The 25,353-nt window shown below is 42.4% G+C and overlaps 2 protein-coding genes across 9 annotated transcripts in view; one reads left to right on the top strand and one right to left on the bottom strand.

Moving 5' to 3' along the window:
* Window positions 1-901: 901 nt before the first annotated feature.
* Window positions 902-22,013, bottom strand: LRRC42 (leucine rich repeat containing 42). The gene is made up of 8 exons (XM_025288683.2): window positions 21,799-22,013; window positions 15,695-16,181; window positions 8,787-8,918; window positions 7,137-7,255; window positions 5,477-5,565; window positions 5,151-5,264; window positions 2,834-2,918; window positions 902-1,399 (listed from the first exon to the last, which is right to left on the bottom strand). Exons 2-8 carry the CDS (start codon window positions 16,165-16,167, stop codon window positions 1,125-1,127), a joined length of 1,287 nt encoding a protein of 428 aa, XP_025144468.1. The 5' UTR covers window positions 16,168-16,181; window positions 21,799-22,013; the 3' UTR covers window positions 902-1,124.
* A 41-nt stretch (window positions 22,014-22,054) lies between these two features.
* Window positions 22,055-25,353, top strand: part of HSPB11 (heat shock protein family B (small) member 11) — a 72,311-nt gene continuing 69,012 nt past the window's right edge. For 2 of the 8 annotated variants that reach the window (XM_025288693.2, XM_025288697.2), the window contains exon 1: window positions 22,055-22,132. In XM_025288693.2, coding sequence (XP_025144478.2) covers window positions 22,120-22,132 — 13 coding nt within the window. In that variant the 5' untranslated portion in view covers window positions 22,055-22,119. Of the gene's footprint in view, window positions 22,133-22,170; window positions 22,309-22,534; window positions 22,664-22,684; window positions 22,818-22,908; window positions 22,933-25,353 lie in introns of those variants that run through there. The other 6 variants (XM_006067215.3, XM_044944997.1, XM_025288694.2 and 3 more) reach the window with 6 other exon arrangements.

Raw genomic sequence — 25,353 nt, forward strand, 5'->3', positions numbered from 1 at the left:
ATCTACAGTTTAAAAAGATCCCCAGGCAATTTGCATGTACAATAAAGCTTGAGAAATACTGGTTTAAGGAGTCATGGGTCTCAGGTTCTTCACCTGTCAAATGGAGGTGATAATCCTTACTTGCTAGGACTACTGTGAAGATTCTTGGTTTACTTAACAGACTTTTAATAGATGAGATTGGCAAGGGGATCCAACCAGTCCATTCTAAAGGAGATCAGCCCTGGGTGTTCTTTGGAAGGAATGATGCTAAAGCTGAAACTCCAGTACTTTGGCCATCTCATGCGAAGAGTTGACTCATTGGAAAAGACTCTGATGCTGGGAGGGATTGGGGGCAGGAAGAGAAGGGGACGACAGAAGATGAGATGGCTGGATGGCATCACCGACTCAATGGACGTGAGTTTGAGTGAACTCCAGGAGATGGTGATGGACAGGGAGGCCTGGTGTGCTGCGATTCATGGGGTCGCAAAGAGTCAGATACAACTGAGAGACTGAACTGAACTGAATAGTTGAGATTTTAATGAATGGTTACTCTTATTAAAGAAGGCAATGTAATAGAATTGACCTTAGAGCTGGACAGGATGGAATATAAATTTGGGTTCTTTAAAGCTCTGGACCTTCCACAACTCATTTCACTTGAGGCTGAGTTTTCTTAACTATCTAAATTAGGGTTAATACCTACCTTCAACAACTTACTGTTGTTGTCAGGTTGGGGCATGGCACATGGGAGGCATTCAATAATGGCTGCTATTTATATACACATTTATATGTATATCCTACTGGCTGGGCCAAACTAGAGTAGCAACAAATGACACTCAGCTGCCTTAGGTCACATGGCCTTCCATCCCAAACCAAAGTGTTACTTCTTGTGGCTCCAGTGTATATTTCACAAGGAGACCCTAAGGACAGCAAAAACGTTTATTTGAAAAAATTACTATGTATTGAAAATATACATTAGAAATTATTACAGACTTCCATAGGATTCCCCTCCCCCACCACAAAAGTAGAAATAATTGCTTGCTATGCTAATGCCATAGGTAAATTCAAACAAAAAGGAAAACATTATCAGCCCCCCCTTCCTCATACATTAGCATTAGAGGGGGAGAAGGTCAACTTATATTTGCCAATCAATATGAATTTAGCAAGTCCCAGTCTTCAACAGCAAGACACACATATTTCTGCTTCGAAGACTGTGAAGAGCTGCTCTGTTCCTTCTCTGGCTCCTCGAAAGCTCTCTTCTTGCTCTTCTTTGACTCCTGGCTTGACAGGGCTTCGTGTTTCAACAGTGGCCCATGGCAGTCTGCGGCCTTCTCTTTATAGAACTGGAGCTTCTCAGAAGAGTTCATGTGGGCCTCTGTCAGGGGATACTTGCCTGGGGCTTCTGTTCGAGCCCGCTTCCCATCTGTAAGGATGACAGAGGAAAGGGTGATGAGCTTACTATGCCAGCTGCCAATGCCTGCCCAAGCCCAGAAAAATGATCCAACGGAAGTGACAAGGGGCCCAAACAGGGTGAGTCTGGATTCATTTCCCCCCTTTTGTGTGCCTTATAAAGTAATTTACAGCATATGCACCAGCACAGGTTGAAGGTATGTACTCAGAGAGATCACAGATTTACAGTCAAATCTCAGATCTGCCACTTCTTGGATAAATGACCTTAGGCAAGCGACTTGTCTAAGATTCAGTTTCCTCAGGATATAAAACCTACTTCATAAGGGTGATGTGAAGATATAAGAAACAATATATGGTGCTTAGGACAATGCTTGGCACAACAGTGAAAGCTCAAAAAATGTCAGCTATTACTACTCAGAATCTGGACTTGACTCTGTCTTCTAAGACAGCCAAGTTTGCAGCACAACTCTAGCAAATGATACAACTTTATTCTCTTTTGGTATAGAATAAATTTTTTTTATTTTTCTACTTTTATTTTCCCTTCACTTTAATTTTATCCTTTAACTCCTTTCAGAAAAAATTATGGTAAAATACACATAACACAAATTTAGCATGCTAATCATCTTTGAGTGTATAGTTCTGTGGCATGAAGTACATCCACATTGCTCTGTAAACATCACCACCATCCATCTGCAGAACTTTTTCAGCTTGGCCAAACTGAAACTTGGTACAGTAACTCCCCACCACCCCTCACCTCAGTCCCAACAACCATCATTCCACTTCCTGTCACTATGAACTTGACTATTCTAGGGACATCGTAAGACTCACACATCTGTCCTTTTTTTTTGGCCACAGCACGCAGCATGTGAGATCTTAGTTCCTTGACCAGGGATCAAATTGTGCTGGCGGCACTAGAAGCGCAGATTTTTAACCACTGGACCACCAGGGAGTCCCAACATCTGTCTTCTTTGACTGGTGTATTTTACTTAACAGGACGTCTCTACAAATTTCACCCACGTTATAGCAAGTGTTACAATTTCCTTCCTCCTTAAGGCTGAATGATATTCCATTGTATGTAAATACTACATTTTGTTTATCCATTCATCTGTCGATGGACACTTGGGTTGCTTCTACTTTTGGCTACACTTTAATTCCTTTCTAATGTTCTGTATTCTATTTTTGTATCACTGCAAATCTTTTCTGGAACAAGATGGGATATATATAAACACATATGTACATATATACATATGCTTAATAAGTTATTTTCCTGGTGCTGGTGCTCAAAGCTAAGTGTGAACTTACACTATAAGCCATGTTGACAGAGGATAAATCTTGGTGATCTAATTAAGTCAATACGATCATAATTAATCTTCCCACTGAGTGAAGATGAACTAAGTGCCCAAATAATCTAAGAGCGAACCACTCCAAAGGAAAGGGAATTTCTCACAGAAGTGCTGAGCTGCTGTTCGAGACTCCAAGGTTTCTTGCGGCTTCATAGCTTCCAAAGTCACACGCTCCCACTGCAGAACAATCTAATAAAATGTATTTGGAAAGATGTGAATCCAAACAAATCTCGAGTTTTTAATCTCAAGCTTTCCTTGTTCCCAACTCCTCTCTTTCCATAAACACAACCCCCCTGTGGTAATCTTACTTCAGACTACGATGAGTCTCTATTCCAATCTACAAATAAACTGCATGTGCTTTACTAAAATTTGAAACCTTAGTCATAATACTTTTCACACATTCCTAGGCCCATTTTCACACCTTAGACTATACCAACTGTAATTCAAACTCTTGTATGTGTGTAAAATAACCACAGTTCCATACTCTCAGGATACTTCATGATCCGTTTCCATTTTTTAAAACTACTACAAATGTATTAATATTTTTATTATAAGTTACTACAAATTCTTTTGAAAAATCTGGCTTAGTAGAAACTACACATAAATAAAGAAAAGCCAACAATTATTAATATTTCACATATACCATAAGTAACAAGAACTTTAATTCCACACTTCTCATTATGGTATGTAATGAAATAATCATAAAGACAGACAAACATTTGCAGGACACAGAAACAGCACAACACACAGTTTAAGAAATCAGTTCCAGAGTTAGCTCTGCCTTTACTAGCCAGGGGACCCTTGGCAAGTGATTTAACGGAGAAACTTTGAGACAGACATGGGGACGTAAAGGGACTCCTGTTAGATGGCCTCATTTTTCTGTGTCACCTGCTGAGAATGAGGCAGGAGAATGGAGTCAGCCTGTAACAGTTTCAATAAGAGAGCAACAAAAGATAGATAAAGCACCTCTGCCATGTCCTAGGGGCCTAGCTGGGGCTGCATGGGGCAAGGCTGTGTGGAGCCTCAACTTACTTTCAGTGCAAGCTGCTAGCTATTTTACTTCATCCTTAGCTTTGCAAGAGAGGTCCTGGTTTCTCCATTTTAGAGATGAATAATAAACAGAGCCCAAAGCTGCCTTAAGTTGTATACCTATTGGGTTGCCGAGCCAGGACCCCAAACTCAGGCCTCTGACTCTCCAGCCTATGCTCTTTACACCACGTCACCTGCTACCATAACCAAACCATTCCGAGCCCTTACATGACCATCCCATACCTGCCCCAAGTCCACTGGATATATCCAGGACTCTTTCAGCGCTACAAACTTAGTCTGACAATGGACGCATATAACGATTTCAGCATGCATTTACTGGACAAACTTCAAAGTACTTCTGAAACGCTGACTCACCAGCACGCCTTCATGCTTACCTATAAGGAAGTGATGCTATCATGAGGTGGCTGGACAGGTCCACCACCATGCATTACAGAGTGCAGCCAAGGAAGGATCCAGAACAAAAAGCTCAGTGGGTCCTCCAGGCCTCCTCCAATCAACACTGGTTTAAAGTATCTGAAGGAAACAGGCACCAACCACAGGCAAGCTGGCATCTACTGGTGCTCTACTACTTGGTTACCTTCTGAGTGCCTACTTTAGTCTGTACTTTACCAACTTGAGGAAGACCATCAAGAAGGTAAGACAGCATCAAAGCAAAGTTCAGTGAAGAGGCTGAAAATGGGAGGGCACAGTCTGCTCAAACTAGCATGGTCTGATCTGAAAACATGGCCTCAGTACGTGCCACCAGCGTTTCCACCAGTACACGAAGGGTATCGGCTTCAATAAGCTGAACTAAGTGAACTTCCCTGAATGGGTCATCCAAGACCTCTACCTTCCCAGAAACAATGCTAGCTCTCTGTACATAAAATACAATTTTTAAACCTAAGAAAGAAAGAAAATGGGAGCGCTAAGGATTAAAAAAAAAAAAAGACATTTCCTTACTAAGGAGAGTTAAATTTGCCCCCTAAATGGGAAAGAGTTAGACTTGAATTTTAATCAGTGTAACTTGTTCTCTTTTTCTGGTACACACACAGCTAAGAGAATCTCTCCTTCTGAAGTTAGATTATACTGTTTTTTTGCATAGCAAGCAAGAATTCATTTATTTTCTGAGTCACTTATAAGAAGGCATTTTCTTCTAGGTCCAATAAGGATGAAGCACAGTCTAGCGACCAGAGCATGAGATGTAAGGACTAGCATCTAACAACTTTTCTCAAGTAACTGGGTTAGTTACTAGTCATTAGTGTCTCGAGTTTGACTGAAGATGACAGTTCAGCCAAAGAATACCAAGAGGATTAGCATCTATTCGAATATTTGAATAAGACACTTGGAATTTATGCAGCCATATTAACTGTAGAAGAGAAAAATCTGCCTTACCTGATCAGCCCAGCCCTCTGTCTTGCAGTTACTGTGATCAAATTCCTTCAAAGGCACTTTGGAGTGAACGAGGCCGATGTGGGTCTGAAGCTTGTGTTTGACAGCTTTGATGTCCTAGTGAGGGAAGAAAGAAATGGTCAGCACAGTCAACGCAATGGTCAGCACAGTCAATGCAATGGTCAGCACACACATGGGCAACACCGAACTTGTTCTCAGTAGGAAATAAACTCTACCATAGATAACAGCCCTTTCTGAATGTCGATTAGCAGAAGTAAAATATCAAACTGTATGTTTGTGAAAGTAAAAGAAGGGAACAGAAATCCTACCTTGAGTCCCGTCCCAGAGATATCTAAGCAGTTGAGTTTTCTAAAAGAAAAGAGGTATCCAATTCCTGCATCTGTTATCTCAGGGTTACCTAGATGTCAAAAACATAGGTGGTATTCTGTTACAGTTATAAATATTGTTAAAATGCCAACAATAAGCTCAAGAAAAAAGGCCAAACAATGATAAAATATAAATATTGAGAGAACAAACTTTTCAGAGTAAATTAAATATGGGACTCTATCTTTCCTATGAAGAGTCACACGAGATGATCCTTAAGATCTTTTATAGCTCTAAACTTCTAGGAGTTGGGGTTTAGCAGAGAAATTAGTGAACCAGATAGCTACTCCAAAGGGTTTAATTTGGAACCACATAAAAACAGCATACTCGAAACATGTATATTAAACATGTATATAAACAGGTATATTAGACTTTGTTCATAGCCATTTCACCTCCAAAGTAAAAGATTTTAATAAGATTTTCAAGGATACTTAGACACAAAGACTATCACTGTCTTATTAACCTGCATTAAAAAAAATATATTTATTTTTGGCTGTGCTGGGTCTTTGTTTTTGTGCTGGGTAGCACGGGTTTTTCTCCAGTTGTGGCGAGGTGGGGCTACTTTCTAGTCACAGTGTGCTGGCTGCCCAACGCGCTGGCTTCTCTTGCTGTGGAGCACAGGTTCTAGGGCATGCAGGCTTCAGCAGTTGTGGTACACGGGCTCAGTAGCTGTGGCCACCGGGCTCCAAAGCACAGGCTCAATAACTGTGGCACATGGGCTTAGATGCTCAGCGGTACCTGAGATCTCACAAACCCGTATCTCCTGCATTGGCAGGTGGATTCTTTACCACTGAGACACCAGGGAAGCCCTGCATTTTTTAAAAACAATCCTTTCTTACACTGAATCTTCTCATATCAGAGAGAAGTGCATTTAGCACTGGGTCCTCAAGAGCATGAGGACAGTGCTGGCACATTGCAGACACTCAAACAAAAAATCTGCTAAATGAATATACTTCCCGGGGAGGAAGGGAGGGTGTTATTGTCTTCATCTTACAGAAGCCAAAACCAAGGCTAAGAGAGTTTAAATAATGCCCAAGGGCACACAGTAGCGGAGCAAGGAGTGTCCTCTGACCTCAAACACCTGCTCTCGCTACTCTTTTGACACCAACCATCCTGCCACATATTCAATACATGCTCAGTTAAATCATAACTCATCTTATACTCTTTCCACTATTGGAATCAGTATCTGGTTCATCTTGAGTAAGCATCAAAATTGTGAATTTATCCAGATCTTTACCAAGAAATTATTGATAAAAATGACCTAGCTGACAGACACTATCAATCAGCAACTCAAAAATAAGTAAAAATGAGCCACATGTCCTCTGTGCTGTGAATATACAGTGAATATGACCTCTCTGCAGAGAATAAGCAGCATGAGTGAATCCTTAAGGGTTTTTACTGCCCTATAGAGTGGAACCACGGCAGGAAAGGTATCTGGCCAGGAGATAACCGTCTCTGGCTTTAGTCCTGCTCTGCCACTAACTTGCTGGGGCACCTAAGAATCACCCCTCAATTTTATCAGCTCTCAGACAAAGGGGAAGAACTAGTTGATTTCTAAGTCCATTCTTCCAATATTAATCATCTATAACTTCTAACAGAACTTACAAGATAAATCTAATAACGACAGATTTTCAAGGCCTCTCTTCATCACTCGAACTGGTGCCGTCATTTTCCGCACCCCAGCATCAGATAAACAATTATCCTTCAGGCGGAGTTGAGTTACACTAGGAAACAAAGTCCATGAGTAAATTACTTAAAAAGCGTTTGAGAAAATCAAGTTATGAGAATGTTTTCATAAATTTCATTTAAAAATGTATCTTCCAACCCTTGCTATTTCACACTTATTAGACTTTGTTCATAGCCATTTCTCACCTCCAAAGTAAAAGATTTTAATTTAACAGAATTAAAGATCCTTTGATGCTATTTCAGTTACTGTGTGAGGGTTGAGACCAAAGAAGCATGTAGTACTAGCCTCTGATGGTAGAGGGCACTATGGTGGAATGAAGTAAGCAGGGATTTCATTAGGATAAATACACTTGTTTCACACAAAAACTGCATTCTCGACAAATGTGTCAAAAACATTCTAAATGTTGGGACAGTCTGCTAAAGAGCTGCTATGAGAATCCTCCATATAAGGCACAATTCTTTCATTCTAATATTCTATAAATCCAATTTTCAGAATGGATTTATAAGGTATAGCCATCAGATCAGATCAGATCAGTTGCTCAGTCGTGTTCGACTCTTTGCGACCCCATGAATTGCAGCACGCCAGGCCTCCCTGTCCATCACCAACTCCCGGAGTTCACCCAGACTCACGTCCATCGAGTCAGTGATGCCATCCAGCCATCTCATCCTCTGTCGTCCCCTTCTCCTCTTGCCCCCAATCCCTCCCAGCATCAGAGTCTTTTCCAATGAGTCAACTCTTCTCATGAGGTGGCCAAAGTACTGGAGTTTCAGCTTTAGCATCATTCCTTCCAAAGAACACCCAGGGCTGATCTCCTTCAGAATGGACTGGTTGGATAGCCATAAGGCAATCCATTCAGCTAACCTGTAACTGGTATTTTAATGTGTTCCACTGTCCCATATGCAAGAAATCTGAACTTTTAGCAACCTCACATAAAAATACCTTTCTACAGGGCAGTATGTCGGTGTCACTTCCTAGGCAGGCCTGAGGGAAAAGACTAGACTCAGGTTTGTAGTGCTTTTGTCCTTCTCGGTATTTATGAAACCATAAAGGAATCCACCTGGCCTTCTCTTTGCAAGCCAGACTGAGATCAGTCGGACTATTTATGAAGGGTGTGAACTGGGTGATTTCTTTAAATTATGGTTCTTGAAAATAATTTCTATGGCTGTCTTTTACTAGTTCACTTTTTAAATGATTTACAGCTCAATGACAGTTAAAATAGAAAATGATAATGATTGCAAAAATTATATAACTTCTCATCTCTTGCTAGAACAAATCAGGGCAAAATCATTTTTCAACCCAGGTAGTGTCAAGTACTGCATGTTGAAATAAATTTTATTTAGATAAAAGAACCTACTGACTTACTTTCCTGAGAATCTACTGACTGATTTTCCTTACTTTCCTTTCCTGTCCAATCAACATTGCTTGTATCAAGTAAATGGAGATCGAAAATGTTTTAGAAAAAAAAGTTAGCAAACACACACAGGACTGGGAAGTAATTAACATCCTTCCCACTGGATCACCCTTTAAAAAACAAAACAATTCATTTACAAATGGTGGTAGGTCAATACCTAGACAGGGCCTCATTGGTGAGATGTTCTAGAAGTTCATGCTCATCTCCAAGCTTGCAACAGGAAAGATCCAGACAGGTCAGCTCCCGGAAAGACTTAATCTCCTCGAGTTTTTCTGAAATCACCAGGTATCTGTGGAGCATGGACAGCAATCAACAGCTTTTCTTTTCCTTCTTTTAAAACATCACCATATGTGGCTTTGTAATACATCAACATTCCATCAGGACAAGATACTACGTAATAAGAAGACTTTACTGACTACTATGTAGGCACAGGTTATAAAAACTTTAAATTTTAAATACATAAAAACATACAAGCAAAGGCAAGACACAAGAGAAAATATCTGCTTTGTTATAAGTCAGACCTTGGGGTCAGTGTTGGGACTTTTTCAGAGAATTTCCAAACTTTAGGATACTCATAATTTTAATCACTCATTCTTTTAAGGTTGCTTTTTACTTAATGCTAAATATCTAGTGCTTTGAAAACTGGAACAGGCCAAGAATTCTGGATTCTAACCTGTACATGCCCAACAACATACCACACCAAAGATTTATTTGTCACATCAGGCTTTATCTTTCCTACTTGTTTGAGTAGCTGCCCACTCCCCGGTGCCACAGTTAGCCTGCTAACTTTATTCCAAAGTTATGTGCAGCATGACTACGACAAGAACTCATTCCAAACTAGATGGTTATTAAGACAAACCTGTGAGCACGAACACTTTAATTACACTGGGCACGAGGCCAGACTGCTATCATGGAGTATCAGAAGGCCTCTGGAGAGGAAGAGATTAAAAAGACACTGCTGTGGTCTCCACCCTGCTTTCTAGTTGTCCATCTATTTCATATGAGGTCAGCAAGAAAAAATGAAAAGGGATTAGAAGTGACAGGAAACAGGAGAGAAGCCTAAAAAAAAACAGGGAAAGGGAAACGCCTGTGGCAAGAGCATGCCTTTCTCATCCATTTTCCTCATAGATGTCTAGAAGTTTTCATAGTGAGATGGTTCACTAGGATCAGTGGGCTTATATTTAAAAGTGTTCACATTTCTCTTCTGTCACCAGGATCATAATTATCAAAAAGAGCACTGAACAATCCAAGGACAAGAAGGGCGTCAGATCTATTTTCTGCCTACTTCCAATCAGAATAAGATACATTGAAGCTGATCACTGGCCTGACTGCTGGGTAGAGATGGCCTGGGGCATTGATACCCCGTCTAAGCTGCCTGATGACCGAGCTCAGCTGGGTACACAAATGAGCCTTATTTACTCAGACATATTTTAATTACACTGTAAATAAAGCTCCTGTTTTCCATCTTCCAATCATAGAGCTGAAGTGGGTTAATGGGGATTTGGGGGATTAATGGCAATTAGAGAAAGGAAAACACACATCCTTTGGTCAATTAACTAAAAGATTTTTAGGACTTGTGAGACATGGGCTATCTGGGAAGGACACAATGATGTATAACATGATTCACAAACATTACAAAAATCAAGACTAAGAAACGAAACGTGCAAAGCCACAGACACTACTAGATGCTTATCTAGGACACAAATGAAGTTCTAGGGTCTTGCTGAAAATTAACCCTCCAACTTTCCTTTTAAAAAGTTCTGAAGAATATAATGGAGAAGCAACAGAAAGAACACAGTTTAGTGTCAGACCTGAGTTTGGATTTTAGCAAGGCTAATGTCAGACTTTATTTTTGGGGGCTCCAAAATCACTGCAGATGGTGACTGCAGCCATGAAATTAAAAGACGCATACTCCTTGGAAGGAAAGTTATGACCAACCTAGATAGCATATTCAAAAGCAGAGACATTACTTTGCCAACAAAGGTGCGTCTAGTCAAGGCTATGGTTTTTCCATCCATATGTCACATCCAGTCATGCATGGATGTGAGAGTTGGACTGTGAAGAAGGCTGAGCGCCGAAGAATTGATGCTTTTGAACTGTGGTGTTGGAGAAGACTCTTGAGAGTCCCCTGGACTGCAAGGAGATCCAACCAGTCCATTCTGAAGGACATCAGCCCTGGGATTTCTTTGGAAGGAATGATGCTAAAGCTGAAACTCCAGTACTTTGGCCACCTCATGAGAAGAGTTGACTCATTGGAAAAGACTCTGATGCTGGGAGGGATTGGGGGCAGGAGGAGAAGGGGACGACAGAGGATGAGATGGCTGGATGGCATCACTGACTAGATGGACTGAGTCTGAGTGAACTCCGGGAGTTGGTGATAGACGGGGAGGCCCGGTGTGCTGTGATTCATGAGGTTGCAAGGAGTCGGACAGAACTGAACTGAACTGAATTACTTGTATGATTGTAAGAAAGTTATTTAACCTCTGCAAGTCTCAATTTCTCCAGCTAGAAAATGGAACTGATGATTATTTTAAGGATTATTAAGAAAATTAGAAAAAAAAATGTTTCAAAAGTAAACAGCATCTTATAGGCCCTCATTAAATGGTGTGTGTGCTTGTACTAAGTCATGTACGACTCTGTGAGGCTATGCACTGTAGCCTGCCAGGTTTCTCTGTCCAGGGGATTTCCCGGGCAATAATGCTGGAGTGGGTTGCCATTTCCACCTCCAGGGGGTCTTCCCTACCTGGGTGGAGCCCAAGTTGCCTGCATCTCCTGCATTGGCAGGCATATTCTTTATCACTGAGGCACCTGGGAGGCCCCATTAAATGGTGATAGCTATTACTTCGGTTACAAAGGGTGATATTTTAAGGAAAACATACTTGCCTCCTGTGACCCTCAATGGGATTAAAAATCAGAGGGAACAGAAGGTTTCACAGGTTGAAACATATAGACATTTCTCAAAGGCAGGCAGTTTTGTGACCCAACCCCAAACAGAAGTGCCTGCACTTAACCAATTTCCTTATTTTTCAATTCTGGTAAAACCTTTGTTGCTGCAGCTTCAGCTGGGAATTGCAAATGCAAACCCAAATCTCCTGCCCTCTTCCTATTTCCCTTCAGGGATTCAAAAGGAGAAGGCAAGTTTTCAATCACAACTGAAAATCCTACCCTTATATTTGGATAAGACAGCATTATCTGATTACTTATTTGGAATTGTTGCAATAAAATGAGTCAAAAGATTGTTAAAAATGTTTCTTATATTTTTCTGATTATAAGGAAAACATTCCTTGGAAAAAAACTAAAATCTAGAAAATTATAAGGAAAATTAAAACCAATTTCAATTCCATTATCTAAATTAATTTCGGTGGGCTTCCCTCTTTTCCCCCCTATATATGCAATGCATATAAAATTTTCTGTTTTTTCACGAACAAAATTGGGATCATATATGTAATTTTAATTATTCTTTTTCATTTGTTATATAATGAACAATTTACCACATCATTTTAAATGATCTTTGGATATTATCTTAACAGTTACATGATTACTTAGTTTCCTCTTGTTGGATATTCCGCTTCCAGGTTTACATTATTACAACTAGTACTACATTGAACACCCTTATGTAAAGTACTTGTTCTCATATTTGATGATCACATTAGAAATTAGAACAGACTCTTGATACAATGATACAGATGATTTTAAACAAATGATACAGATATTTTTAAGGCTTTTGCTACATACTGCCAAGTTGCTTTCCAGAAATGCTACATTATGTGCTCATTAAATGTGAATGAAAGTGCTATTCTCATCCAATTGGACCAGTGGAACAGTATGCAGACATCACATGGGATAAAAAGCATTTTCCCCATTGTGAGGATTACCTAAGCTACAATGGTAAATGGAGGAAAAAGCAGAATACAAGTTATATAGTATATTCGCAAATGTACAAAGATACATTATTTGAAATGATTACCATGAAGGATCTCCAGTATTCTTGCCTGGGAAATTCCACAGAGAGAGGAGCTGGCAAGCTACAGTCCCATGGGATTGCAAAGAGTCTGACATGACTTAGCAACTAAACCACCACCACCATGAATGATGGAACTATAAACTTCATTAAACAGTTTTATGTTTCTCAAATAGTATGTATTTGCCTTTATAATATAATTTTAAAACAATGTTTACATCATAACTATTTTTCATTGTTCTAATTTTTCCACAATGAACATAAATAACTTGGAATAAAAAATGAAGGAGTAAAATGTACTTTTCCCCTTCTTTTTATCATATGCCTCTTGGTTCATTCAGTTCAGTTGCTTAGTCTTGTCCGACTCTTTGCAACCCCATGAACCGCAGCACACCAGGCCTCCCTGTCCATCATCAACTCCCGGAGTTCACCAAAACTCATGTCCATTGAGTCAGTGATGCCTTCCAACCATCTCATCCCCTGTCATCCCCTTCTCCTGCTGCCCTCAATCTTTCTCAGCATCAGGTGGCCAAAGTACTGGAGTCTCAGCTTCAACATCAGTCCTTCCAATGAACACCCAGGACTGATCTCCTTTAGGATGGACTGGTTGGATCTCTTTGCAGTCCAAGGGACTCTCAAGAGTCTTCTCCAACACCATAGCTCAAAAGCATCAATTCTTCAGTGCTCAGCTTTCTTTATAGTCCAACTCTCACATCCATACATGACCACTGGAAAAACCATAGCCTTGACTAGATGGACCTTCATGGACAAAGCAATGTCTCTGCTTTTTAATACGCTGTCTAGGTTGGTCATAACTTTCCTTCCAAGGAGTAAACGTCTTTTAATTTCATGGCTGCAATCACCATCTGCAGTGATTTTGGAGCCCCAAAAAATAAAGTCTGGCACTGTTTCCCCATCTAATTGCCATGAAGTGATGGGACCAGATGCCATGATCTTCGTTTTCTGAGTGTTGAGCTTTAAGCCAACTTTTTCACTCTCCTCTTTCACTTTCATCAAGAGGCTCTTTAGTTCTTCTTCACTTTCTACCATAAGGGTGGTGTCATCTGCATATCTGAGGTTATTGGTATTTCTCCCTGCAATCTTGATTCCAGCTTGTGCTTCTTCCAGCCCAGCGTTTCTCATGATGTACTCTGCATATAAGTTAAATAAGCAGGGGGACAATACACAGCTTTGAAGTATTTCTTTTCCTATTTGGAACCAGTCTGTTGTTCCATGTTCAAACTGTTGCTTCCTGACCTGCATATAGGTTTCTCAAGAGGCAGGTCAGCTGGTCTTGTATCGCATCTCTTTCAGAATATTCCACAGTTTATTGTGGTCCACAGTTGAAGGCTTTGACATAGTTAATAAAGCAGAAATAGATGTTTTTCCGGAACTCTCTTGCTTTTTTGATGATCCAGCAATGTTGGCAATTTGATCTCTGGTTCCTCTGCCTTTTCTAAAACCAGCTTGAACATCTGTAAGTTCATGGTTCATGTACTGCTGAAGCCTGGCTTGGAGAATTTTGAGCATTTCTTTACTAGTGTGTGAGATGAGTGCAATTGTGCGGTAGTTAGAGCATTCTTTGGCATTGCCTTTCTTTGGGACTGGAATGAAAACTGACCTTTTCCAGTCCTATAGCCACTGCTGAGTTTTCCAAATTTGCTGACATATTGAGTGTAGCACTTTCACAGCATCATCTTTTAGGATTTGAAATAGCTCAACTGGATTCTATCACCTCCAGTAGCTTTGTTCGCAGTGATGCTTCCTAAGGCCCACTTGACTTCGCATTCCAGGATGTCTGGTTCTAGGTGAGTGATCACACCATCGTGATTATCTGGGTCGTGAAGATCTTTTTTGTACAGTTCTTCTGTGTATTCTTGCCACCTCTTCTTAATATCTTCTGCTTCTGTTAGGTCCGTACCATTTCTGTCCTTTATTGAGCTCATCTTTGCATGAAATGTTCCCTTGATAGCTCTAATTCTCTTGAAGAGATCTCTAGTCTTTCCCATTCTATTGTTTCCTCTATTTCTTTGCACTGATCGCTTTTGGTTAGCCTTGTTTTAATGGTCATATTGATTGTGCATCTTAAAAGTAAGCTGCCTTTCACATTTTGAACGACAAAAATTCATATAATGGTATACTATATGGCTATTTTAAAAATCTACACAGATTTTTGGCAAATAATTTTGAAAATATGTGAAAGAGCAAAGTGCTTAAGAGTGTGAGCACTGTGCTGCATTTGTATAACGAAGAGGAGAGCTATATATGCATGGGTATGTACAGAGTATTTCTGGAATTATGTAAAGAAAACTGGTAACAGTAGTTGCCTCTGGGAAAGAGCAAAGGAGAGAAATGGGAGGAAGGCTTATGTTTCACTTTATACCCTTTTGTGTTTGTGTTTAAGTCCTTTTCTGTGTAATTTTTTCAAGTTTTTCTTTTTAATTAGTAGATGTCTTGAAAGTTATTTTACATGATAGTGGTATAAAAAATTTAAATAAGTCAATAAAAGTGTATAAGCAAAGGCAATCATAAGAGAAAACACATGCTCTGTTAGAAAATAGATGGTGGTTCTTGCGTTGGGACCTTATTGAAAATTTCCAAACTTTAAGATACTTGAAATTTTAGTCACCTCTTCTTCGAAAGCTGCTTTTTATCTAATGTTCAATATCTAGTAGTCTGAAAACTGGAACGGAGATGAGAATTCTGGGTACTAATCTTCACATCCCCGAGAGTATACCAAGAGATATCTGGCAGATCACATCTTGTCTTTCCTATTTTCTCCTACTAGAAAAGTTGGTAGATGAGTATTTTCTACCTAATGAAAGAGCTGTGGCAATCAACTAATCCTTATAAAGTGTTTTCAAAATAAATAAATTAAAAAACAAAAACACTAACAAAAACAAAATAAAGCTAAGTGCTGTCTGGGAGGGTGAGGGAAGGGAGAAAGACAATGATTTTTCTCAAAATGGCCTACCACTTTGTGTTTGAAAATTCTAAACTCAAGTGCTGTTTGATGGGGGAAGCCCCCAAGCCCACTAAGACCCAGAACCTGACAGAATCAACACACCCAACAAAATGCTCACTATCATAATCAGAACACCCACCTGTTTCGCAAACACAAGGAACAAAGCACCAGACTTCCATAGGCCTCAGTGAACTTCTGTAAAGCCCTCAGCCCCGCACCGGGCTCTGTGAATTTCTGTCTGGCTTCAGCAGCAGAGAACAGCTTCTCAGCAATTTGCTCAGGAAAGCCGATAAGGGAATCAATGTGGTCAACATTGTCAGAGATGAAGCCCAGGACAAGGCTGAAGAGGGATTTGGCAGAGTACCGAAGATTTCCCTCCCGGGTGTATGTGAAGATGAAATGATCAGTCTTCTCTTTCTGTGCAGTGTCATCTTCCCTGTTCATGCAAAGCTCCACAGAAAAGCCTTTGGGAAACAGTCTGAAAGGCCTTGGCTTCTGCAGGCTACTCCTAACATCATCCAAGGCCAGATTGACCATGTGCAGTTGCCCATTTTCTCGCACGTAGATGGGCCCTGAGTCCAGATGGTTTTCTGAGTTGAGGTAGTAAGACATTGCCTTGGTTGTGACTGTAAAAGCAAGGTAGAAGGGAAGAAAACCCAATTAAAATGCCATTTGTAAAATATAACTTCACCATGCTGTGCCCAGAGCTTTATGAGCCTACCAGGCAGGCCCTCTGGCTGCTCTGGGGAATCAAAGCTTACCAGTTGCCTGTGAACCCTGGCACTGGAGGCTGCCTCTGTTACCTTGACCTGGAAAGCCAGTTCCTGCTCTTCCCTTTCTTGTCTGTCTGGTAAAGTCCTATTTATCTTTCAAAAACCAGCTCAAATCTCATTTCTAAAATTCGCTCTAGGGTCTCCCTGGTGGTTCAGTGGTTAAGAAACGGCCTGCCGATACAGGGGGCATGGTTTCAATCCCTGGTCTAGGAAGATTCCACATGCCTCAGGGAAACTCACCCATGCACTGCGACTACTGAGCCCGCGTATCCTACAGGCCGTGCTTCTCAAGGGAGAAGCCACCACAGTGAGAGGCCTGAGCACCACAGTGAGAGAGCAGCCCCGGCTCGCCACAACTAGAGCAAAGTCCACTGAGCAACGAAGACCCAGCACAGCCAAAAATAAATAAGTAAATAAATAAATAAAGTTCACTCTAAGAGAGTTATCATAGACGTGGAAGACAGTCACTGGCAAGGAAAGTCATGGTAGCACAGCAGACAGTAGCAAAACAACTGAGAATAATCCCAGTGCCCAACGAGGGTGTTATTACAGAAATGTTACATGCACACCACGGAATGTTACACATCCATCAAAATGATAAAATTTTTCACTGACTTGCAAGTTATAAATATTAATAGTAACATGTAGAATTTACTATTTGTATTTTAAAATATGTTTTCACACAGAACAAAGGCTAGAAACTAATAATTCCCTTCCTTGCTACCCTGGCACCTTCCACACATTTCTTTATTACGCTTGGCTCGCATTTCTGCTACTAATTTATTTCTAGGCGTGTCCTGCTGATTTGAGCTCCTTGAGAGCAGAGATCATGTTTAATTCATTCACCCTAACATAGTGCTTTGGCATGTAGTGGTCCCTGAGCAGACAGTCATGGAACTAAAGTTGACTCTTTTACAAAACTTTACACAGAACACAAGGAACACATTTTTTTTTTTTTGTATCCACAAACAAAGACCTCCATCACAAGAGCTAACTAAAAGCTATTAAGCTGAGATGCTAGATCCAGCTGAGGTAAGGCAAAATATCAAAAACAGCAGGATATTTATGCAATCATGTGGATGACATTTTATGCCCAAGTACTAGTTGGAATAAATATTGCTTTCCTGAGGAATGGTGAGATTTCAAAATATTTGAGAAATTGCCACGCTAAATAAAATGAAGTATGATTATCACTGTTACAATTTTTAGGTAAAATTTAATATAATACAGGTCAAATAGCTGCTATTATCTCTAAAAGACAGATTGACTTTTAGAGTGAACCAACCCAGCTTTGTCTGCATTAATGCAGGGCTAGAATGTAGCTCTGAATTCACCCACTTAAAAGTGTCAATCAATCAAGTCAGTGATCAAAAATGCTGACGCTGGGAAGATAAAACAGTGATCCTGTTGCAGGCATCAGTATGATCCATGTTTCTCCAGAGGATAATTATGTGTGTAAAAGTACACCAGAAAAGAGGGCCCTGCCACGCCACGCCCAAGAGCTCATTCTTTCCTGCTCATCTTATGCTTTACTCTCTGGCCAAGCCATACTACCCAGGTTAAGTTGGCTGTGTTCTCTCGTCCCAGTGGCCTTTGCACATCCTGCTCCCTTTGGCTGGAACATCCTTCTCAGCTTCCCTGACCTAGCTGATTCCTAGTTCTCACTAACAGCTAGCTCAACCACATCCCTCTCCTGGGAAAACTTCCTAAGCCCTGCACTAGTGCACATGTCTGTCTGGCTTTTCCAGAGCACCAATGTCTGTCTCTTTCTATATAGCACTTAGCACTGTGTACTGTCTGTTCACTTGTTAATATTTCCAAAGTTGTGAGCTCTTTGAGGGCAAGGCACTTGTTTGATTCATCTCTCTTTTTTCAGGCCAACACAATGCCTAGCTTGAGTAAGCCCTCAGTAGATATTTGCTGAACCAAACGAGAGGAAGAGTGAGACCTCAGAAGAACAGACTTAGGGCTCTGAGCTGCAGGGCCTGCTGATACTGTTGCTAGGAGCCAGCTCCTCTTCCAGGCAACAGCTGCAGGCTCCTCCCCCAACTTGCCAGACCCTTTTGCAGGTGGTAGAAGCAAACAGCATGATGGGAGTATATTGTTACTGGTACTACCAGGGAGGGGGAAAAAAAGAATCTAAAAAACAGAAGAAAAAAAAAATCCTGTCACGGTGCCAACTCTCATAACCCATATTCTTGCCAGTATTCAGTGCCTCTGCTAAGGTGATAATTTTACTTATTCTAAGCTTTTCTTCTAGGGGTAAGCATGTGGTTCCTTCAATCTCAGAGAGTTTAATTCTGATGAGGAGACAAAGCAGATCCCCTTTGGTCTTCTCCTCTGGACTTGAACATTCATAGTCCTTCTCTACCTGTAGACCTGGAAGTAGATACCAGGCACAGCCCCACGTAAGAATAACCTGATTTTAAAAGTGGAAAGACAAATTCTATGGAAGTTAACACAAGGAATCAGCACCCTATAAAACCCCTGGCAATGAAACAGGGTCTGCTCATATGTAGCACCCCTAGCCATCACTCCTAATAGTGCCGCCCATAGATTCTAGGGTAAAACAAATGGATGAATGGAGGACCACTTCCGGCGAAAATCAGAAAACTGATTCCATCCAGCAGAGGGCACAAGAAGTCGGGGACCAAAGTGAAGATGCTAACCCAGGCTGCCAAAAATCCCAGCAGTTTCTGCTTCCACGGATTTTTTTTTTTCTTTTTTGGATCTTAGTTCCCTGATCAGGGATTGAACCCAATGCGCCCCTGCATTGGGAGTGCAGTCTTAACCACTGGACTGCCAGGGAAGTCTCACATGAATCATTTTCAAAACAGACATAGTTCTGGCTATATTTTACCTTTACTTTTTTACTTAAATTACTCATGAAATGCTAGTTCTCTTTCTAAATGATGAAAAAATCGAATAATTCCTGAAGAGTAAAACCTACATCATTTGTCCAGAGATGCCAAGGGCTCTCTGTTTTTCAACTATGGTACCTAAGGAATGGACCATGATCAGGAAATTCCAGGGACCTTTGATTTTTACTACTAAATTTGTGCATCTTGCTCCCAACAAGGAGCAAGCTTCCTAAGAGTTTGTGAGGTACCATAAAATCATCTAAGAATTATATTAATGTTTAAGCCTTTCAAAGTTAAGAACTGTAAAGGCAAGAAAATTCCAAAGTTTCTGTAACTTGGCTCTGCTTGTTCCTGGCTATTATACAGAGTGGTCTATTATAAGGGACAGAGTCTATTATCAGGAGACAGAGCCTGTTCTATATCATGGCAAAAATCCTACACGAACTGGAAAATTAAAGTAATTAGTATGTGAAAGAATAACAATGTTCAGTGAAGGTCTGTATTAGCTACATTTCACATTAGAGCAACAGAATAACAAGGTAGCCTCTGATAGTTTTCCAGCCTGTTTCTGGAGCGGTGGTTTTGTAACCCATAAAATCTCATAGAAAACTATTACAATAGTACATGTTCTAGTATTTGGTCACCACAAATGAGCCATGAACATGTCATTTCATCAAATGAATAAAATGTAGCCTTACTACATTAAAAATTCAGTTCTCTACTGCCTCTTCGAATAAGAGGCAAGATAAAATAAGTGATAACTAAACATGACTTTTTAGAGCTTGAAGCCAGTTCACCAAGCAAGAACCATGACTACCCAGTAGAGGGGACTGGAAAGATGGAGTCAGGGAAGCAGACCATAGGAGACAATTAAAACTGTGAGCTGAGCCTACAGTTATGCAATTTGAAAAGAAAAAGAAGAAAACACCTAACTTTAGTAGGTAAAGTAAGACAGCAATCTCTCAGAAATAATAAGCCATAGTAAGACTATGATGATAATAATAGTGGATGTGATAGCTCCCACTGAGTTGCCAAGCGCTCTTAGGTACTATATTAAATGCAGTTCTCAACAATCCTATGACGTAAGGTTTGCCATTTAATAAAGGGGCTCAGAGACTAAAAGTAACTTACTTAAGAAACAGAACTAGTAAGTGGCAGGGCCAGAATTCAATCTCAAAGCTGTATCACTCCAAAGCTCAAGCTCTTTCCACTGCATGATGCTGTCTCTCAAGAATAAAAATATGACATCAGCTTTAAGGATAAAAAAAAATGTTAAAAATTAATCTCACCCACCTGTTTGAGCCCTCTGGTATTCACTGACTCAAGCTGGGGAGGGGGGTTGAGAGAGGGCAGAGATAAAAAAAAAAACAGTGGACATCTGAGAAAAGAGTTGGTGGGAACTGAGCCAGGACAATAGCTACACTGAGGCTTTCCCTCTTTCCTCTGCCAGGGCAGAAATTACCCATATCCACACACCAGGAAAACATCTGTCACTCCATGGCCTTCATCCCAAGGCTGCAGACACCCTCGGTTTACTTGAAAATGCAGTATTCTTAAGCAAATGTCTAACATACAAACATGAACGGAAACTAGTTCCAAACCACCAATAACCAAGTAACAATCTTAGGTTTATTGTTCTGGATCACCACCATTATTCAATTCTCAATTCTTTTGTTTTATAACTTGCACTTGCCCACCTGCCTTCTCTCCCATACCTAGCTCCTTATTTGCCTCTTAGGAGAGGCCAATCTCTCCTACATCCTGACATCTGACAGTTTTTCTACCTGCCAACTGTAGAGCTTCTCACACAAAATCCAATCTCTGCACCAAAAATCCTAATCCTCTCCTTTCACCCACTCCCAACTCCCCTGCCCTCAACTCTCAAACCTCACACCCTTCCAATCTTTCCATGATCCTTCTGAATGTGGCTCCCGGTGGCCCAGATCCAATCACACCTTCACCTGGCTCTCCCTCCTTCTACCGCACCATTCCACCCCCACCCTCCCTAACCCCCTGCACTCTTTCTCTGTCCTTTATTATGTAGTCTTCCCTTCCTCCCACTCTCTGAGATTCCCTCTCCTGGGACTCCAAACTCTCCATCTTTTCCCTCCTCTTCTGCCCTCAACCTTCAAAATATTCTTCCTTCACGACTCAATGTCCAACTTCACAGTCCACAGCCCCAACTTTTCTCCCCTGCCCCCAAACCCCACCCTCTCTCTTATTCTAATCCTAGATCCTTTACTTCTAGCACTCCTCAAATCCCCTTCCCTCTCCCCCTCCCCAGTACTGCAATTCTCCATTTCTGTCTAAATTCCCAGGTGTAACCCTCCCCAAGTGCACCCAAGCTAATCCTGCTCCCTCTTTCCACCCAGGCCCCGAACGAACCTCAATTCTCACACGCCCCATACCCTAGCCCAGCATCAACTCCACCCATAAACCCATCTCTGACACCCCTAGATCCTCACCCTCACACCATTCACCCAACCACACCCCAGCCCCGACCCTCTCGGTCTTCCCCTCCCCTCTCCCACCCCTCCCTCAAACCCCACACCCGCCCCCACTCGCAGCCCCGGGATCCGTGAGCGGCCCAGCCCGCGGCCGCCACCTACCTGTGCCCCTGTCTGGGGCAGCCAGCGGCAGCTCCTCTGTGGCGGCTCCCTCCTCCTGCCGCGCGGCTGAGGCGGGGAAGCGGTTCCGCGCCCCCGGCACAAAGCTAGGGAGGGTGGGACACAGAGTGGGAGGGAGTAAGGAGGGGGCTGGGGGCGACCTGGCGCCGTGAGACCGCGGGGCCGGCGGGGGCGGGCGGGGGGAAAGACTGGGCAGGGGAGGCGCGCCTGCGCGAGACCCGGCATGAGGGGCGGGGTCGGGCTTGGAGGCGGGGCCGGGCCCAAGGCCGGCGACCTGAGGACCGAGGGGTCCGAGCTGGAGCTATGAGGACTGCGCGTGCGTGCTCGCGCGAGGAGGGTCGCGTGGGTCTCACAGGCCCCAGGGATCTAGCTTTGCTCGGGGAGGGAAGGTTACGCGTGCTCCGACCCTTGCCTAGGGAAAGGCCCTTGCCTAGGGAAAGGCCCTTGCCTACTGAAGGCCCTTGGGCGGGGCTACGGCGCTCAACCCGCGCGGTAAAGAGGACGGGGGCGTGGTCTGGGGGCGGGGCCTGCAGGCGAGGTGGCGCGTAGGAGCCGGGAGTGCAGCTGTGCGCGACCGGATTTCGACGGCTAGGCGAAAGGGGGCGGAGCTGGGGCGGAGCTGGGGGGCGGACACGCAACGCAGGGTGGGGCGGGGGTGGGCGGAGCCTGTGGGGCGGGGTGGGGCGAAGAGCCAGGAATAGGATTGATCGCCAGGAGGCCTGCGGAGAGGGGGAAGGGGGCGGGGCTGAAGGCGGGGCTGTAGGGAGATCCCGACTCCCCGCGTTCCGCCAGCTTGGAGCTAACCGGAAACTGAGGCGAGCGGGCGGTGCGGCCAGGCCTGGGGGAGGTGGGATCCTGGCTGGACGAGGTCGTAGGAGGGGGATGCTGGTGGGGGAGGAAGCGGCCGAGCGTGGCCGGTTATTGTGAGGAGACGCACGGAGAGGAGGCGGAGGACGGCGGGCGGGTGCTGAGGGGACCCGGATGGTGGAAGCCTGACGCAGGTCTGTTCTCTGAGTCCTGGAGACAGTAGTGGCAGCCCACGAGCTTTTTGGAAGGCAGAAATAATGTTTTGACCCCCCAAAAGGGGAAGTCAATTCCGAATCGAAATTAATAAAGGTATCAAGATGTAACCTATCAACTGGAACGTAACCCGTATACTTAAGGGTTATATTTGCTGTATTAATAGGATATGGGCTCGTATATTTTATGTAATTGCGGCCGGGCGTCCAAAAGTATGTGTTTGGAGCTCTTGGAGGTCTTGAAATGGCTTTGAACTGGAGGTGAAAGGGTGGCTAAGTGGCACTGGGTTTAGAGGAGGATAGGCATCAGGGAAGTCCAGGGTCATGGAATTTTAAAAATGCAAAGGATGGCATCCCAGAGTTCACCGCCTTTAATGAACTGAGGCCCTGAGTGAACACAAATGAATTAAGTAAGGCCTCCCAGGACGGGGAGTTAGACTACACCCTGAACCTACATTTTTGGAGTTACGAAGCAGCATATCTGCTGAGTTGTTTTTTTGGGTTCTTTGGGATTGGTTTGCCACTTTCTCGTTAACCACAACAAAAACCTTTAAAGTGAACCCAAATTCTACCACTTCTTGTTATTTGAATAATTCCACCCAACAGAGGAAAAAGGAAGGATATTGGTGGCTATGCTGCTGCTGCTAAGTCGCTTCAGTCGTGTCCAACTCTGTGCGACCCCATAGACGGCAGCCCAACAGGCTCCTCTGTCCCTGGGATTCTCCAGGCAAGAATACTGGAGTGGGTTGCCGTTTCCTTCTCCAATGCATGAAAGTGAAAAGTGAAAGTGAAGTCGCTCAGTCGTGTCGGACTCTTGGCGACCCCATGGACTGCAGCCTACCAGGCTCTCTGTACATGGGATTCTCCAGGCAAGAGTACTGGTGTGGGTTGCCATTGCCTTCTCCATTGGTGGCTATAGGAGGTGTGAAATGAGTTTTGTATTAAAGTTTGCTTCCTTCAGACAACTTAGGTTGTAAGAATGTGAGGTTAGAACAAAACTGAACATTTGGAGATTACACTCTCTTCCTTATTCATCTACTACGTACGCATCAATGCTAGATATATTTCCCTAAAATAACGCTTTTGTAAAGCAGGTTCTCTCCTTGCTTTACAAGTTTCCAACCCCCACGTTGTCACCTCCAAATAGACTACCTCAGGGTTTTCCCACCTCTACACTATTCACATTTTCAGTCAGATAATTATTTGTTTTGGGGGAGTGTCTGTGCATTGTTGGGTATTTAGTAGCATCATGAAATGCCCAAATGCTTCTAGATGACAGTAGCATCACCCCCTCCCCCCACTATGGGCGTCCCTGGTGGCTCACACGTAGAGAATCTGTCTGCAATGCAAGAGACCAGGGTTCGATATCTGGGTAGGGAAGATCCTGGGAAAAGGGAATAGCTACCGACTCCAGTATTCTTGCCTGGAGAGTACAGTCCATGGAGTTGCAAATAGTTGGACACAACTGAGTGGCTAACACACAGCCCCCAGTGTGACGGCCAGATTGTCTCCAGAAGTGGACAGATGTCCCCTGGGGGGGCTAAATCTACCCCAGTCCAATTGAGAACCACTGGACCACAGACTACATGAAGCCCACCATCTTTACTTGGCCTTCAAGTTTCCTTATCTACATTTCCTAGAATTTGATTCAGTCTAAAAGAACTCCAGTGCAAGTTTCTTCTAAAGATAATCACTTAGTCTTCTTGGACACTTTAAAGCGTGGAAAAGATTAAAAATCTACTTTGTAGGAAAGTTCTTATATCTATCATGTCTTCCTTCTTAAAATTCATACTAGAGGTACATTCTAATCCTTTTTCTATTTATGCATATTTGTGGTATTAAAACTTGTAGTCACATTTCTCTCACTAAATTACCTCTTCTTGAAACTATTCTTTCAGCTTTTTCCATATTAACATAGTTTATAGATCATCATGAACTTTTTGTTCTCCTCTGAACAATATCAAGCCTGACAATGTCCTACTTAAATTGTACTATCTAGAACTGAACACAGTATTCTAGATGTGGATACCACTATTTGCACATAGCAAATTATTAGTTTCATGCTTGGCCATCTTCCTTGACTCTGAGCTTAAAGGCAAAAACCAGGTCTTAGTCACCATCTTTGTCTTAGGTTTACATAGTCAAAGATTAACTACATTGTATCTTTGCATTACTAGCACAGTGCCTGGCCCTTAGTTGGTTTTCAAAGATTTTAATAGAATATGGTTCCTTCCTGACTCTATTAATAGAATTTGAAGTAACATTCCTTGCTTGAGGGCAGATACAGTACACTCTTGTCTTATAGTGAGTTTGCAATCAACTGATCCTCTACCTTTTATACGTATAGGTGAAAGGTTGGCAAACTTTTTCTCTAATGGGCCGGATAATAAATATTTTAGGTTTTATGAGCCTTATAGTTTTTCACAGCTATTCTCTGTTACTATAGCACAAAAGTAGCCATAGAGAGTCTATAAATGAATGTGTGTGGCCATTTCCAATAAAATTGTCCATGGACATT

Source organism: Bubalus bubalis, chromosome 6, assembly GCF_019923935.1.
Source record: "Bubalus bubalis isolate 160015118507 breed Murrah chromosome 6, NDDB_SH_1, whole genome shotgun sequence".
NCBI classification, from domain to species: Eukaryota; Metazoa; Chordata; class Mammalia; order Artiodactyla; family Bovidae; genus Bubalus; species Bubalus bubalis.

Bases quoted from the DNA above. Each gene is read 5' to 3' on its own strand.
- LRRC42 (XM_025288683.2), bottom strand. From the start codon at position 16,167: ATGTCTTACTACCTCAACTCAGAAAACCATCTGGACTCAGGGCCCATC. The intron at 5,566-7,136 runs GTAAGTTCTGTT...TTTGACATCTAG, and splicing joins GTCGTTATTAGATTTATCTT to GTAACCCTGAGATAACAGAT. The intron at 1,400-2,833 runs GTGAGAAATTCC...TCATCCTTACAG, and splicing joins AACAGCAGCTCAGCACTTCT to ATGGGAAGCGGGCTCGAACA.